Source organism: Geotrypetes seraphini, chromosome 12, assembly GCF_902459505.1.
Source record: "Geotrypetes seraphini chromosome 12, aGeoSer1.1, whole genome shotgun sequence".
NCBI lineage: Eukaryota > Metazoa > Chordata > Amphibia > Gymnophiona > Dermophiidae > Geotrypetes > Geotrypetes seraphini.
Window position 1 is genome coordinate 6616866 of NC_047095.1, and position 18306 is coordinate 6635171.

General features: G+C 43.0%; 1 protein-coding gene across 3 annotated transcripts in view; it reads right to left on the minus strand.

Annotated features, from left to right (window-relative positions):
- Window positions 1-18306, minus strand: part of KIF14 (kinesin family member 14) — a 152864-nt gene that overhangs the window by 120876 nt on the left and 13682 nt on the right. For all 3 annotated transcript variants that reach the window (XM_033916674.1, XM_033916672.1, XM_033916673.1), the window contains exon 5: window positions 8769-8867. In XM_033916674.1, the coding sequence (XP_033772565.1) occupies window positions 8769-8867 (99 nt within the window). The remainder of the gene's footprint in view (window positions 1-8768; window positions 8868-18306) is intronic.

Here is an 18306-nt window from a genome sequence, read left to right on the forward strand (position 1 = left end):
TATCCGAACAATAATTGTCCCTTGAAAGGAAGGAAGTGTGCTGAGAGCAGCCTTGGAGGTGGAATCTCCTACCTATTGCCAAATCCAAAGCAGTCTTCAGGCTGAGGATAGAGATATAACTCTCGCAGGAAATCAATAATGGGCCCTAGCAGAGCTGGTGGCTTAAACAGCCAGTGTACCATAGGGTCATCCCCCTGGTCGAGGGCCACCACTGTATTTTGCACACTCGCTCCTGTCGGTGATATTGCTTCTCCCAGCAGGGAAGATTCATTCTACAACAGCAGAAGAATACAGACAGATCCTTCATCCTCTGAGTCTCTGTCAGAAAGGCCCACCGGATTCTGGCCAGTCTCTGCTATTAAAGCAGGCATGCACTGGAAACCCAAGCCCCCTCGTGCACCTCCTCACTCACTGCCAGACCCGTGCATGTGAAAGGGGGGAAGCAAAATGCAGCTGGCACCCTGAAGAGCCCTGCAGGTGCCTAACAGCCTACGCTCAAGCCCCTGCAACTCAGTAGGCAAGCAAAGCTTGTAGAGGTCTGGACCCCAAGCTCCACAACAGTTTATGCAGGCTGCCAATAGATACCACAGAGGAATAGGCCTGTCCATCTGCAGATCAAATCTGCTTCTTCTTCACACAGGCAAAGCTTTCCCCTTGACCTGGGAAGCTCTGGAGCACCGAAAACAATAAAAATCTGTGAAACACACACTAAAAATTTTTTTTTAAATACATACATACAGAACAGATCATAAAGGCTGCTTCCAGCTTGCATTCAGAGGGAAAAACTGAAGGAAGCAGCAGAGCCCTCTGGTGAAGAAGGAGGAATCAAAAACCTGGAGTGGATTCCTTCTGCAAGACTCACAAGCATGGGGATAATACCCTTTCGGCCAGAATGACATACCTATTGCACTAGAAATCCAATTAGTACTGAACATTGGCCCCCAAATTTAAAAAAAAAAAAAAAAAAAAAACGGGGGCGTGGCTTAACGCGAACACGAATGGACGGGTAATCGCTAAGCTCCTCTTCATCTAGGCAAAGAAGATAAAAATATTATTCCCTTCTTGAAGATTTCAAAAAAAAAAATAATTATTATTGATGTTACCCTCTTATGCTGAAGTTGAAGTCTGTGAAATAGCAGCTGAAAGGTCAGAGTGCCGTTTTTCCTCAGTGCTGGAGCGAAGCGGTATTGAGGTTTGAATCGCTGATTCGTGAAAGATAAAACTTTTAAAAATCAAGCCGTTTCTAGAGTGGTAGGGATCAAGCACTGAGTCAGAGCCCTGGGGTGGAGAATCGGGGAAATCCTGAAAGAGATGAAGGTAGAAGTGCCAGTTTTTCAGAGCTGAATCAGCAAGACAACGGGAAGTTAACCGACGAAAAAAAAGGGGGGGAAAAATCTATCAACGGAGATTATCTGATAATACTGCTGATATTGAAGAAAACCTGAAAGGAAAGAAATAGTAAGATTGTTTTGAAAAAATAAATTGAAAACCGCCGACATCAAAAGAAAGCTGAGAGGACGATAATTGAATCTTTTACCGGCTTTTATATGTGCTGAAAAGACGAGGCAGTGTATGAAGGCTGATAAAATTTGAATTGACTAACGGAGGAAAAGTTTCAGTGCTATAACTGTGTAAAAAATTGAAACAGGGGAAATAAAAAGAAAATATATTTCTCAGTTAATGGTTTATTAACTGCAGTGACCGCTTATAATGGAGCTGATTTGAAGCCTGAAAGAGAGAGAGCTGAGAATTCAGAGCACCGTTTTTTTTTTTTTTTCTCAGTACTGAAACGAAGAGAAGTTGAAAGATATAAATTTAAAGATTGATGAAAAGTATACTGCCTGATAATCAAACAATAGTCTGAAGGAGGAAAGTAAAGAAAGAGGGTTTGTTTCTCTTTATGCTGAGTTCTTTCATGACAGGAAGTTGATAGCCAGAGCAACGGGGCATATTTGAAGTAAACTCGGCGTAGGGGACATCAGCCTGATATTATAAACTGCCAAGCCTGGGTAAGATATTGAAAGAGAAGCTTGAAATATAAAAAGTGTTGTTATTTCTCTGTGCGCTGAATAACTGTTGAAAAGGAAGCCTATTTTGATGTGAGGCTGCTGACGGTTGATTGTGGAGCTGTGACAGTTTGATACAGCCTTCTCCTGCCAGCGCTGAAAAAGGCTGATAAAAAACTTTTTCCCTCCGTGCTAAAACGAATAGATATTGGGAGAGAGTAAAGCTGAACGGAGCTAGAGGGAAAAAGAGCTGACAATATATGTGAAAGCCCTTCGGCGACGACGCTGAAAGGGGGGATTGATTGAAGAAAACTGAGAGTAAGGAATACCGGCGTTTTCTCTCAGTGATTGAACACTGAGACGCTGAAGACAGAGAAAGAATATCAACTTACTAAATAAACAAAATACTGAATTGAAATTGCTTTTCTCTTACAAAGCTGCGATTGGGCTTGTATGAGAGGAGACAGAGGAAGGGGTTAACGGAACTTTTGGAAAAAAGCTGAAGCGGCAAGACATCGAGGCAGTTGAGAGACGCTGTGAGTGAACAGAAAACAGTTGCTTCAAGTTTGTCAAAACAAGGGAAGAGAATTAGATGAAAGGTTGCTCTCCTCGGTCAGGGCTGCGATTGGGCTTGTGAGAGGAGAATTAAAAGAAAGGACTACCAAACAATTTTTTTTTTTTTTTTTTTTTATTTATTCAGCGCTGAAGCGGGGTGTCATAAAAAAAAGAGTGACTGCCAGAGGTAATGAATTAAATCTGTGGAAGAACCCGACAAGTCTGCGAAAAATTTAAGGAAGGAAATGCTGTTGGATTGAATATCCCCCTCTTTCATTGAAACAGTGAAGGGGCTTAAAGGAAAAGAACCATAAAAAAGGATTACTAGTTCTTTTTTTTCTCACATCAATAAAACTGGAAACAAATAACTGACACTTACTTCAAAGAACCTTTTTACCAATATTAAAGAGATAAAGACACTAAAAAAGGAGTATATAAGATTGAGACAGATAACTGAGAAAGAGAAAAAGAAAAGGAAAAAAGGCAAAAAAGGAAAAGAAAATTTCTACTTTAAAAGATAAAACTAAATTTTGGAAGAAAAGGGATTAAAAACAACAATATGGCAAGCACCAGACAAAACAAAAATGAGGCTGGTACATCTGCAAAAAGACAGAAACAAGACCAAATAACACCAAGCAAGATACCACTTCCTATTGAAGAACCAGACATATTAAGCAAAGCAGAAGTCATGGAAGAACTTAAACAAATCAAACAAATGCTCAAGGAAACTATAACTAATATGTCGGAAATGAAAGAAGAAATTTTAAATATTCATAGACAAATGGAAGTTAACAACAAAAGAACAACTGAACTAGAATCAAAAATGGAAACTATAGAATGTGAATCAAAAAGATGTAAAAACGACAGCCTGGAATTAAATAAATTAAAAGATCAATTGGAGGATTACGAGAATAGAGGAAGAAGGAAAAACATCAAACTTTTTGGAATACAAGAAAATTTAGAGGGAAAAAATACTATCCTTTTCCTTGAAAATTTAATTCCAAAAATACTACAGTTAGACTTGAAACAACCAATTGAAATTGAAAGGGCGCATAGAATCCCAATTAAAAATTTAGAAAACAAAAATAGACCAAGACCAATAATTTTCAAAATGCTGAGATACCAACAAGCACTAGAGATACTAAATGCTGCAAAAAAAGATAAAAACCTAAATTATAAAGGATCAAGATTATGGTTTTTACCAGACTTCGCCAAAAACACAGCAACTAAAAGGAAAAGACTACTAGACATGAGACCTCTACTAAAAGAAAAAGGATTTAAATATGGTCTATACTACCCGGCGAAAATGAGAGTATCATCTGGAGACAAATCCTTATATTTTGAGGATCCCGAAAAACTAAAAGATTTTCTCTCTAAACCAGAACCTATGATATATTAACATAAAACATTAAGATGGTTTTGAAGACTCTATGAAAAATTAGAAAATATAACATATCGAAATATCTAAAGAAATGGAGGAAAACAATACAAAGAAAAGACAATAATAATTATATGAAAGAAAGAACAGAATATAGGAAAATTATTAAATAATACACTACATATATGTTTAAAATAATTATATGTTGAAATCATAATACTAAGGAAATGCAAATTAACATATTGTTAAATGGATAATGATACATTAAAAAAATGTTATGGAAAATGATTAAAGATATAAAAGATCAATATAGATAGATAGAAGGGAAATTTGTTTAAATATTGAATATTGATTGCCTGGAATGGGGAGAATGTTTGGATTACAGTTCAAATGTGTATCCTTAAGCAGCCAATGTATTGGGTGGGAAAGGGAGGGACAAGGAGAATATTTACTAGAATAATTAAGGGAGATACATTAGGGTTAAATATGTGTGTCATGAAGAAAATTTTTTGGATATTAAATATGAAAGATGAGAGGAAGAATAAGATAATGAAAAGTATTAAAATATATAATGTCTTTTAAAATATATTCTATTAATGTCAATGGCCTGAATCACGTAATTAAAAGGAAAAAAATATTAACATTTTTAAAAAAGCAAAATGCAGATATTTACTGTCTGCAAGAGACCCATCTTAATATGAAGGAATCACAGAAATTATCAGGTGGATGGATAAAGGAATGTTTTTTTGCTCCAGCAGTGGGTAAAAAAGCAGGGGTTGCAATTCTTATAAATAAAAAATGTATGGCCAATATAAAGGTAAAAAGTTCAGATCCACATGGAAGATGGATACATATCGATATAGGTATGGGAAATGATACCCTGACGTTATTTAATATATATGCCCCTAATTCGAATCAATCAGAATTTTTCAAAAAGCTACAAAATATGTTATTACCACTGGCTGCCTCTAATTTAGTGGTGGCTGGAGATTTTAATGCTGTAATGGATCCATTATTGGATAAAAAACCAGGTAAAAATATTAAATCTTTAGGTCTAGATAATTTAGTTCGATCATGCGATTTGAAGGATATATGGCGTATTCTTCATTTTAATGATCAGGAATATTCATTTTGTTCACAGGTTCATAAATCATTTTCAAGAATAGATTATATTTTTGTTTCAACAAATAAAGTGCAACAGGTGATTAAAACCTCCATTGATCCTATTATCATTTCGGATCATGCGGGAATATGGATAGAATTACAATTAGATCAATTAGAAAATAATAGACCTCTTTGGAGATTTGATAATGCATTGCTTGTGGATGACAAATTTTTGGAAAATTTTAAAACACAAATTAATGAATTTTTTCAAACAAATTTAGTGGAAGATACATCTATAGAGAATGTATGGGATGCATTTAAAGCAACTATGAGGGGTAATATTATATCATATTCAGCTTTTATTAGGAAACAGATCAAAAAACAATATATAGAATTAGAAAAAGAAATAAAAATATTAGAAGCTAAATTAATAAGTAAATGGGAATATGAAGTTTTACAAGCTCTTTTGAAAACAAAAGGTAAATATAATGAATTAACTTCAAAAATGATAAGAAAAGATTTGTTTTCCAAGCAAACAGTGTATTATGGAAATTCTAATAAGGCGGGAAAATTATTGGCAAATTATCTTAAGGCAAAAAAAAGGAGAACTAATATTAATGGAATAAAAGATGATAATGGTATAATAACAAATCAAACAAATATAATATTAAAACAATTTTTAAATTTTTATAAGGATCTGTATTCTTCCGAACCTTATTTGGAGAAACAAAAAGATGGAAAAAAATTTTTAGATTTAATTAATGGACCCAAAATTCCTGATCATATAAAACGAAGTTTAGACGAACCTATATCATTAAAAGAATTAGAAACAGCATTGAGATCTCTTAGAGTTGGATCCGCTCCAGGTGGTGATGGTTACACAGTAGAATTTTATAAAACATTTCAAAATATCCTTTCCCCACATTTATTAAAATTATATCAGACACAACTTATAAAAGGTAATATAAAAGGTACTATGGTTGAATCAATAATAATTGTTTTGCCTAAGCCAAATAAAGATCCTACTTTGGTTTCGAACTACAGGCCTATATCTTTGATAAATGTTGATAATAAACTTTTGGCGAAAATTTTGGCTTTGAGATTAGCCAAAGCTCTCCCACATATTATAGATATGCATCAAACGGGTTTCGTTGCTAAAAGACATTCCTCCAATAACTCTAGATTATTATTTCACATGCTAAACTTATCAAAAAAAATGGATGAACCGGCTTTTACAGTTTCATTAGATGCCGAGAAAGCATTTGATAGGGTAGAATGGAATTTTATGTATCAGGCTTTAGAATGGTTTGGTATAGGTTCTGGATTTATACAAATGGTAAAAACATTGTATAGCTTCCCGATTGCAAGATTAAATATTAATAATATGATATCGGATGGTTTTCAATTGCAAAGGGGAGTTAGACAAGGCTGTCCTTTATCTCCTTTGTTATTTGATGTTGTATTAGAACCCTTATTGTTAGCAATACAGCAAACGAGGGAGATACAAGGTATTCCATATTCAGATATGGAATATAAAATTTCGGCTTATGCGGATGATATTTTGCTTTATTTGAGAAACCCAGAGTCTACCTTATCTTCTTTATTGGAATTAATTGATAAGTTTGGCAAATTTTCAGGTTATAAAATTAATTGGAATAAATCTGAAATTATACCCTTGAATGTTTACTGTGTAAAAGGATTATTTGATACTTTTCCATTCATATGGAAAGAAGAAGGATTTAAATATCTAGGCATTCAAGTTAAAAAAACAATTGAAGATACTGTAAAAGAAAATGAAAAATATGTATTAAAAAAAGTAACGGAGTTATGTGAGCAATGGAACCCATTACATATTTCTTGGTGGGGAAGAGTTCAAACTATTAAAATGATGATGTTGCCTGTAGTTTGCTACCAAATGAGTATGATACCTATTTATTTTCAGGGGTCCTTTTATAAAAAGCTTAATAGAATTTTAACAAAATTTCTTTGGCTTGGTAAAACACCTAGAATAGCTTTAGTAACCTTACAAAAATCAATTAAGGAGGGAGGGGTAAATTTTCCAAATTTCTATAGGTACCATCAAGCCTATATTCTACGTCAGGGTATGTATTGGATCCTCCCAGAACTTATAGATAATGCACCAGATTGGTTATATTTGGAATGGCGCCTTATGTTTCCCCTAAATTTAGTTCATCTACCAAGTATTAATATACCTAAAAGATACAAAGAAAATAAAATAATAATGGATACTTGGAAAACATTGAGATTTATTGATAAATTAACACCCATCCCAATATACAAATCAACTAATCAATCCATATGGATAAACTCCAAGATCAAAATTGGCGGAGCTCAAATCCTTTGGAAGAACTGGATTATTGCAGGCATTAGATCTATAGACGATGTTATTTCAGAAGGTAAACTGCTGGATTTTTCACAATTGCAACATAGATTTGGTCTTAATAAAACACAAAGTTTTAAATGGTTGCAATTGAAGTAGGCCATTCAGGTTGGGTTCCCTGAATGGAAATCATTAAACAATCAATATAGTTTAAAGTTCTTATGCTTTAAAGCAGACTTCCTAGGACATCAAGCCGCATTGTGGTATAAATTAATATCTGGATATCTAAATAAAAAACCAAAAAATGGTCTAAGAGACATTTGGAGCATTGAGATTGGACATCAAATTAATGCATCTCAATGGCCACTAATTTGGTCTTGGAGAATGGGATGTACAGTGTCAGCATCTATGAGACAAACATGGTTCTTTTTATTACATAGAGCTTTTTGGACCCCTACTCGTTTGCAAAAATTAGACAGTTCTAAGTCTAATAGATGCTGGCACTGTAATCTAGAACCAGGGACATTAGATCATTTATTATATCATTGTCCTTATATTAAAATTTTTTGGAATTCAATTTGGCCACAAATTAATAAATTAATGGAAAATCATATTGCAATATCATATGATACAATTTTATTTGGAACAATGATGAGAAAAAAAAGTCAAATTTCACCAGAAAATAATAAGCTTTTATTAATTATGACAGGGGTTGCCATTCAACATATAACTAATAATTGGAAAAATTACAACAACCTAAATTACACATTTTGGTGGAATACAATATGTCATATTTTTAAAATGGAAAGAACAATAGCAATACAAAAGGGGACATATAATAAATTTATAAAAGTATGGGGGCCATTGACAAAATACTGTAATGAATAAATAATATGATGTTTTCTTCTTCTTTTCTTCTTTTAAAGATTTTTTTTTTTTTTGTGACACACATAAAGGGGGGATAAGAAAAATCAATTTATACAAAGTATGTTATAATATATTATACAAAATGTAACGTATGAATAAAAGGTAATAAAAGGGTGAGGGGAGGGAAATGGGACAAAAATTGTTTTGATTATATTATATTAGATATAAAAAAGTTATTGAATATTTATCAATTGTATTCTAATATGTTGTATACTTTTTATAAAAATTTGAAAATTAAAATATTATATTAAAGTAATGAAAGGGAGGGGGGAGGGTGAGGGGGAAAATTAAATTCAGATATATAATGTATTAGATATAAAAGTGATAATATGCATTTATCAATTGTAATTTATTATTATGTACACTTTATGAAAAATAAGAAAATAAAAAATAATGGAAAAAAAAAAAAAAAAAAAAAACAACAAAACACATTAATATTTAAAAGCCATTTTCTTACCGGTTGCTTCTTTTGACCATCTTCACCTTTAGATACAAGAAGATCATGAATTTTCTCATTGTATACTTCAAAATAGCTCATTTCAAGATGATGTAATACCTAGTTTAAAAAAAGTAAAAATCATCATCTTTCTCCGCTGCCCTCAAAAAGGTTTAATGTCAACTACAAAGCAAAGCATAAGGCCTCTACTCATACCGACTGCTGCACTAAATTTACAGCAAATTCTCTCACATGATACAAACGCATTTAAACATTACTAAAATGGATTCCTATGGAATTATGGAAAAATGGATTCCTATGGAATTAAGTGAAATCAGACTTATTTGCAAAACCTAATTACACTGTTGAGATATAGTTAAGTTGCATCAAAACAACTGGGTTTTGCACAAATACAGTGTTATCCCTAGCGACTTTTAGCCGGGCGCTCCACCCGACTAATTTAAGTGAATTTCAGACAGACAGACTAGAATGGCACTTGTTAAATAGTGAAACTACAACTACCCTTCAAAATCTAGTCAACAGGACAGTACTGCTACAGCAGTTCTCATAGGAGCTCACGAATCTCTCCGCTTTTTTGGGCAAATGGGCTATTTTTGGCCGGTTCTGGACCTCCTATTGCCAAGTGGTTGTTTTTTTTTTCATTGGTTCAGCTGCAGCACAACGGGCCAATCAGAAACAACCTTAGAACTCCGAGGTCGTTTGTGATTGGTTTATTGTGCCCTAGCTGAGCCAATGAAAATTCCAGCGCTACGGCAGGAGCTTCAACTTTGAGAAAGAGCCGTGCCGTCATCGTTAAGGGAAGAGCGCTAACACTAGCAAGCCCGCCATAGCCAAACAGGAGAGCAAAACCTTCAGACAGACCCTCCCCAACTGGAAGTAGTTCATTTACAACCTGCAGAGCAGAGAGGCTCTGGGGCAGATGGCCAACAGCTGGGGTAGGAGCCTGAAGAGTGAGGGAGGAGGTTTGGAGGTGAACCGGTGGGTTTTTGTTAGTTTTTTTTTTACCAGTAGCTTTCATCAGTGTGAGAGGCGGTGTCTGTGTGTGTGCGTGCATTTCCGCCAGCTGTACAGTCTCTGTTCCCTTCCCTGAGCGGTGACGGCCTTCGTGTAATGAGAGAATGCACCTGCATTTCGGATCCCACTATTACTGACTGCCTCTCCAGGAGAGATTTTTCTCATAGAGTCTTTTTTTTCCCCATCTCCCACCAGTTTTGTTAAAAAAAAAAGAAAAAAAAGAGGGAAGCTAAAAACAGAAAGTTGTAAGGAAGGAGGAGAGGGAGATGAGCTGAAGACGGAATTCAGGCCTCCTAAGGCAGACTGATGGGCCGCTGACTTCCAAGTCCGATCCTTCATTTATTTTATTTAATTGTGTTCACCCCCCCTCCTTTTTATTATTTTGTATGTAGTGGGGTCGAATCTGGAAAATAATTGGGGAAGGTAATTGACAGGAGAAGGAGGAACTATGGCGTAAAACTGTCAGGCAACCCCTTTATTTAATCCTGTGGGACAGCCTCAGCGGTTCGGTCGGTTTTGTAAAGTTCTCTTGCGCTGAACCTGTTGATCGATCCATGTAAGTTATCCTCTCACTCTGCGCAGATAACCTCTTTTCCCCATCCCATAAGCTCCTTTTTTTTGGGTGTGTGTATGTGTGTGGGGGATGCTGGGTGTATACCCCATGTCTTTTTGAATTGCATAAAAACAAAAGAATAGCCTATGTTTTGTATTTGAGTTTTGGTCTTTTGTACACCATTATGGACTGTTTGGGATTTGTGCAGTGCATAACTAAACAGTTTGTATTTGTATGATGTATTTGTTTGATAAATTAGAGGTGTTTTCAGCGGCAATTGTTTGGGCTACTCCGACACAAGAAGGGCTACTTTTGGCCATAAGTTTGGCTGGAAATTTTTTTGCCATCTGGCAACCCTGACTCAAATTGAAAAGAAGTTGGATGCCACGGTGCAGGCGTTAAGAGCTCAGAGGAGCATCTGTTGCTCAGTATAGGGTGTATTTTTGTGGTACGATAGGTTATTTTTCTGCACTGGGGTGTTTCAAAAAGAAGAATGTGAGCAAGTTTGGAGGGGTTATGGTTGATATTACAGGGGAACAGGAGTATGAATTTGTTGGTAACTTTAAAAAAAAACCACAACTTTTCAGAGATGCTGGATCTGGACATGGGGGGGTGGGGGGAGGGAGGAGAGCGACAGAAAAGGCCCTTGAGAGGAGGGATGGGAAAGCAGACTTAAACCAAAAGTGAGGGGGGAAGACAGGGTAGATGCTGGACTAGAGGGGTATAGAGGGAGAGAGAGAGAGGCTGCAGAGAGGGGAAACACCCTGAACCGAGGAGAGAGAGATGCATTATGCCAGGCCCTGGGGAGGTGGAAGACAGAGGGAGAAACCTGAAACAAAGGGGAGGCAGAAGAGAGGGGGCAGATGTTGAACTTGGGGGTGTATAAAGGGAAGAGAGAAAGAGACTGCAGAGAAGTGGAAAGATTCTGGATCAAGGAGGGAGGGAGAGAGGAAGGAAGGAAGGAAGGAAAGAGAGGCAGAGAAAGATCTGGAAGAAAGGAGAACAAATGCTGGCCATGTGGGGGATGGGGGGTTGTAAGCAAAAGAGAGACAGAGGCCTGGACCAAAGGGGAAGACTGGATGGGCCATTTGGTCATCTTTCTTTGACATGAGACATATGCTGGACTATGGGAGGTGCAGACAGAAGAGACAGAGAGGGGGGGGGAGACCCTGAGGAAGAACAGAGAGATGCAAGATCATAACAGAGGAGGGAGAGAGAAAGAAATGTTGGATGCACAGTAAGAAGAAGTCCAACCAGAAACTAATTAAATCACCAGAGAACAAAGGAAAAATGATTTTATTTTCAATTTAGTGATCAAAATGTGTCAGTTTTGAGAATTTATAATCCGCTATCTATATTTTGCATTATATTTGTCTATTTTTCTATAGTTGTTGCTGAGGTGATATTGCATATTTTAAAGTCATCTGCCTTGACCTCTTTGAAAAATAAAACAAATATAAATGATAATCATTATTTTCTCTGCATACAGTGTGTTTTGTGGGTTTTTTAATTTTTGTATTGTGTGTACATGAAAAATGAATGAAAGAAATTGTATTACAATTAGTACTATTATAATGGAGGTAGGGTCAGGTATGGAGCTTGAGCTGGGGTACTTGGTTGGTATTTGTTTGGCTTAGGGGGTACTTGGCTTGAAGAAGTAGAGAAACAGTGGTCTAGGTGACTATGGAGTTCACTTTGTAAGGGCCCCTTTTACAAAGCCACAGTAGTGATTCTCCCATGGCAAATGCACCAAAGTCCATTCAATTCCTATGGGCTTCAGTGCTGTGGCAGAATTGTTATCGCAGCTTTGTATATGGAGCCCTAAGGCAGGAACTACTGTCTCTGTGCTATGTCTTAAACAAAAAACAGATTGCCGGGGATGCAAAGCATTAACTGATTCAACATGAGTTTGAAGTTCGTTGAATATCACTCTCTCAAGTACGGGAATAAATGCTCAAGCACCCGATTGTAAACCGCTTAATATACCTCATCCAAGCGGTATATCAAATTCCAATCCCTTTCCTTTAATGGAAATCTCATAAAGCACAGTTACTTACCGTAACAGGTGTTATCCAGGGACAGCAGGCAGATATTCTCACATGTGGGTGATGTCATCCACGGAGCCCCGACGCGGACAGCTTTTCAAGCAAACTTGATTGAAGCTTTCAAGTTTGCTAGTGCTGCACCACGCATGTGTGTGCCTTCCTGATCCACTAGAGGGCGCATACCCTCCTCATGGTCCTCAGTTCAGATAGCTAGCAAAGAAGCCAACCCCGGGGAGGCGGGCGGGTTGTGAGAATATCTGCCTGCTGTCCCTGGATAACACCTGTTACGGTAAGTAACTGTGCTTTATCCCAGGACAAGCAGGCAGCATATTCTCACATGTGGGTGACCTCCAAGCTAACCAAAAAGGGACGGAGGGAAGTTGGCAATCCAAGAAAACAGATTATACAAAACCGACTGGCCAAACCGGCCGTCGCTCCTGGACAGAGTATCCAGGCAGTAGTAGGTGAAAGTATGAACCGAAGACCAAGTGGCAGCCTTGCCAAACTCCTCGACAGGCGTCGACCTGAGGAAAGCTACAGAAGCCGCCATCGCTCGGACTCTATGTCCTGTGACTCGACCATACAGTGCGAGACCCAGCCCGAGCATATGAAAAGGAAAAACAAGCAGCCAACCAGTTGGACCAGGGGCGCTTGGAAACTGGGCGTCCCGATCAATTAGGACGAAGGACAAAAAGAATGAGGAACCGTCCAAGGAGACTGATGTGCGTTGAAGACAAAAAACCAATGCCCTCTTACATTCAAGAGTGCGAAGCACCACCTCGCCAGGAGACGAATGGGGCTTCGGAAAAAAGACCGAAAGAACAATGGAAAGATCGCATGACCACCGTGTCATGAAGAAATACAGGAAAAGACGGGTCCGCAATCAGAGCTAACAGCTCACCGATTCTGCGAGCAGACGTGAGAGCAACCAGGAATACCACCTGCCAGGTGAAGGAATTCAAAAGAGCTCCATCAAATGGAGATACCACCAATCGAGCCAGGAACACACAAAGACCCCAACCACCGGAGGGGCTTTGAGCGGAGGATGAACAATGAAGAGATACCTCATAAGCGGGAAACCGTTGAAAGGACGGAGTCCCATTCATCGGCCGATGAAAGTCAGCAAATGCACAGAGGTCTCGAATAGATGTAGATGAGAGACCAGACCGAGACAAGGGCAACAAATAATCCAGCACCAAAGGCAAGGATGGCAGAGAAAGAATCCATGCGGTGCTCAGCCCACCACTCAGCAATTCAGGCCCATATCTGGGAAAAGCCTTGCCGAGTGGAGATCCTTCGAGAGGGCTCGAGAACACCCCCACCGACTGAGAGAAATAGAAGGAGGGAGGCATGTTGCGAGGAACCAAGCTGATAAGTGTAGAGACTGCAGATTGGAATGCAACAGAAACCGTACCCCTGAGACAGCAGAGACGGAAACATCGGTAGAAGCTGAGTCTCCCTGACACGCTGGAGGAACAGGGAGAACCATGGCCGCGAAGGCCACAGAGGAGCCATCAAGATCCTGGTGGCGCAGACCGACAGGAGGTGCATCAAAGACCCGAGATTTAGAGTAAAGGGAGGGAACGCATAGAACCCGCCCATTCCATCGAGAAGGAAGCATCCACCTCGATGCGAACTCGGTAGAACATCCTCGAGCAAAATCGCCCAGTGAGTGAGGGGTCAAGCGAACAGCACTACCAGTTGGGTTCCCCATCGAACAACCCCCTGCCGCAGAGTCTGAGAATGGAGCCACCATTCATGCGGCTTAAAAGGGAGACTCAACGCGTCCAGCAGACAATGCTGCACGCCTCGGAAATACACCGCCCCAAGAAAGAAGCAGTGATGTAACGCCCACTGCCATTGACAGAGGGCTTCCCTGCAAGGTGACAGGGAACCTCTACACCCTGGCTAGGTCACCGAATACATCGCCACCGAGATGTCGGGACGCACCAGGACCCCATTATCTTGCAACCAATACCCCGACAATGCAAATGGCCTGGAGCTCCAGCAGATTGATGTGGCTGCGACAGTCCGCACCCGGCCAAGGACCCTGAGTCCGAAGGCCGTCGCCCATGCCGAGGGGTCCATCGGCAGAACCTTCTGATGCGGAAATACGAAGAGGTGGCCCACCAACGAAACAAGCGTGTCAAGGAGGGAGGCACCTCAATGTGCTGGGAAGCGGGATCCCGATCCTGCCATCACTAAGATGCTCGTGTCCAGCGGAGAACACGAAGATGAAACCAGGCGAACCTCGGGACATTCACCGTGGAGACCCCTGATCCCAAAAGGATCAGCATCAGCTCGGCCGAGGCCGAAGACCGCTGAGACACCAGCCGACACAAGCGCCGACCGGCAGCCTGCCGAGGCAGAGGCAGAAAAGACCGGAGGCGGACCGATGACAGAGGGGCTACCCTCTGGCATAAACAAACAAGGGCCTCCTGTGAGGCCGAGACAAAGATCCAGGTCCGCCCCGACGGATACCCGAGACTGGGGCGGGCTGAGTCAGACCCACTCCCGTACTAGAACTAGTGCAGGCCTCGAAGGGCCAGACGCAGATGGGAGGAAGGGAATGCCCGACCGACAGAAGGGAGGCTATACTCCCGGTGCGTAGACACGGAGACACCCCTCCCGAAGGGAGGGGAGGAATCCCCAGAAGGAGAGCCGCCCAGAGGCTATGCGAGAATAGACAAAAAGACGACCAGGAGTCGCCGAAGCCGGCGGCTAACCCCAACCCCGGCGCTGCAGCAGCTATTGCGGCTGCTGCGAAGGAGGCCGAGGTAACACAAGGAAGGTATCCGGGGCAGACGGGATTCAGCTGAAGGCGTCCCGATAGGTCGCGATCTGAGAGGCGGTTAGTGGCCACCGCAAGAGAGGCCTCAAAAAGCGCTGAACTCACGCAAGTAAAAACGGCGAGACGAGCCTGGAGGCTCGGAACCTCAGCCACACTCGGCGCCAAGCGAGAGGCCGCATGGCGGGAGCAATAGAACCGGAGCAGGGAGAGAGTCTGAACCCTCTCGAACCGGAGCCGGAGACGCCCAGGTGCAAACCCGCAGTCGACACCGAGGCCCAAAACCCAGCCGCTGCCGTGGGAGAAAGCCCCCAGCGACGTTGCTGCATCAAGCCACAGTCGACTTCGAAACACAAGGCCATAGTCAACCACAGGGCACAAAGCCCCAAGCGACGTCAAGTCACAAAGCCCCCGTCGACGGTACGAAGCCTCAGCAACGACGAGGCACAGAGCTCCAGCCGACGATGAGGCCCCGAGCCTCAGTCGACGTCGAGGCACAAGCCTCAGGCGACGTCGAAGCACAAGCGTCAAGGGACGCGGAGCACACGGCCGCAGCCGACGTCGAAGGCACAAAGCATCCGCCGAGACACCCAGCCTCCGGCGACGTCGAGACCTCAAGCCCCAGTCGACATTGAGGCAGAAAATCCAAGCCCAAAGCCTTAGACGACGTCGAGGCACCCAGCCGCCCTCTACATCGAGGCGCAAGGCCTCAGGCGGCGAAGAGGCACCAGCCTCAGGCGACGTCAAAGCACAAGCGTCAAGGGGCGCGGAGCACACGGTCGCAGCCAGCCTCCGTCGACTTCGAGACCTCAAGCCCCAGTCGACATTGAGGCAGAAAATCCTGCACAAAGCCATAGACGCCTTCAAGGCACGAAGCCCCAGGCGGCGGCGAGGCACCAAGCCCCACGCGACGGCGCGGCACCAAGCCCCAGTCGACGTGGAGGCTCGAAACCTCATGCTACGTCGAGGCATGAAGCCTCCATCGACGTCAAGGAACGAAGCTCCAGGCGATGTCGAGGCACATCGAGGGTCAGAAGGCAGCACCGTACCAATGAACTGGTAAGAAAGGAGCAGCAGTGTGCTCCATAAGGGCAACCTCGATCTGAGTATTCCCATGGAAGGAGGCAAGCTCAGAAGGTCTCGTGGAGGCGGGCACGACTGCCCTCGATGCCTCAGTCGACGTCGAGGCACGAAGCCTCAGTCGACGTCGGGGCACGAAGCCCCAGTCAAGGTCAAGGCACGAAGCCTCAGTTGAAGCCGAGGCACGAAGCCCGGTCGACGCCGAGGCACGAAGCCCGGTCGACGCCGAGGCACGAAGCCCCAGTCAACCTCGAGGCACGAAGCCTCAGTCGACCTCGAGGCACGAAGCCCCAGTCGACCTCGAGGCACGAAGCCTCAGTCGACGTCGAGGCACGAAGCCTCAGTTGACGCCGAGGCACGAAGCCCGGTCGACGCCGAGGCACGAAGCCTCAGTCGACGTCGAGGCACGAAGGCTCAGTCGACGTACGAAGCCTCAGTCGACGTCGAGGCACGAAGCCGCAGTCGGCGTCGAGGCACGAAGCCTCAGTCGGCGTCGAGGCACGAAGCCTCAGCCGACGTATAGGCACGAAGCCTCAGCCGACGTATAGGCACGCAGCCTCAGACGACCTCGCGGCACGAAGCCACAGTCAACGTCGAGGCCCGAAGCCTCAGTCGACGTCGAGGTACGAAGCCTGTCGACGTCGAGGCACGAAGCCTCGATCGACGTCGAGGCACGAAGCCTCAGTCGACACTGATGTACGAAGCCTCAGTCGACGCCGAGGCACGAAGCCTCAGTCGACGTCGAGGCAGGAAACCCTCGTCGACGTCGAGGTACGAAGCCTGTCGACGTCGACGTACGAAGCCTCAGTCGACGTCGAGGCACGAAGCCGCAGTCGGCGTCGAGGCACGAAGCCTCAGTCGACGTCGAGGCACGAAGCCTCAGCCGACGTATAGGCACGCAGCCTCAGACGACCTCGCGGCACGAAGCCACAGTCAACGTCGAGGCCCGAAGCCTCGGTCGACGTCGAGGTACGAAGCCTGTCGACGTCGAGGCACGAAGCCTCGATCGACGTCGAGGCACGAAGCCTCAGTCGACATTGATGTACGAAGCCTCAGTCGACGCCGAGGCACGAAGCCTCAGTCGACGTCGAGGCAGGAAACCCTCGTCGACGTCGAGGTACGAAGCCTGTCGACGTCGAGGCACGAAGCCTCAGTCGACATTGATGTACGAAGCCTCAGTCGACGCCGAGGCACGAAGCTCCAGCCGACGTCGAGGCACATCGAGGTTCTGAAGTCAGCACCGTACCCATGAACAGGTAAGAAAGGTGCAGCAGTGCGCTCCATAAGGGCAACCTCGATATGAGTATTCCCATGGGAGGAGGCACGCTTTGAAGGTCTCGTAGAGGCGGGCACGACTGCACTCGATGCCTGGAATGCCTGAGACTCAGCCGATGGCATTACCGAGGTAATGCAGCTAGAAGACAAAAAGAAAGCAAGAAGACTTACCAAGGATCGAAGCTACTCAGTCCGATGCCCACGAAGGAACAAGGGTCCCGGCCATCCTGCTCACACGAGGTGAGCCCAGAGAGAGGACAGGGAAGAAGAAAATACAGCTGCAGCCAAATGAGGCCTAGCCGCATGGCTGAGGCCCAAGAAGGGCCGGCCGGATAGAAACACAATAAAAAGTCCTATTTTTTTTTTTTTTTTAAACAAAGAAACACACGATCAAGTAACAGCGCACAGCGACTCCCTAACAAAATAAAGAAGCCGCGGTGCTAGAAAGGCACTTAAAGAACGGAGAGAAGAGAGACAGGGCTTTCTGGCTCCGCGGAAAACTAAGAACTGAGGACCATGAGGAGGGTATGCGCCCTCTAGTGGATCAGGAAGGCACACACATGCGTGGTGCAGCACTAGCAAACTTGAAAGCTTCAATCAAGTTTGCTTGAAAAGCTGTCCGCGTCGGGGCTCCGTGGATGACGTCACCCACATGTGAGAATATGCTGCCTGCTTGTCCTGGGATAATAGTTAATATAACCTGTTTGACCAATCCTCCAAGGTTGGTTGGACAACTAGTTTGAGTGTATAGTATAAGAATAAAAGATATCCTGCCCTACTCTC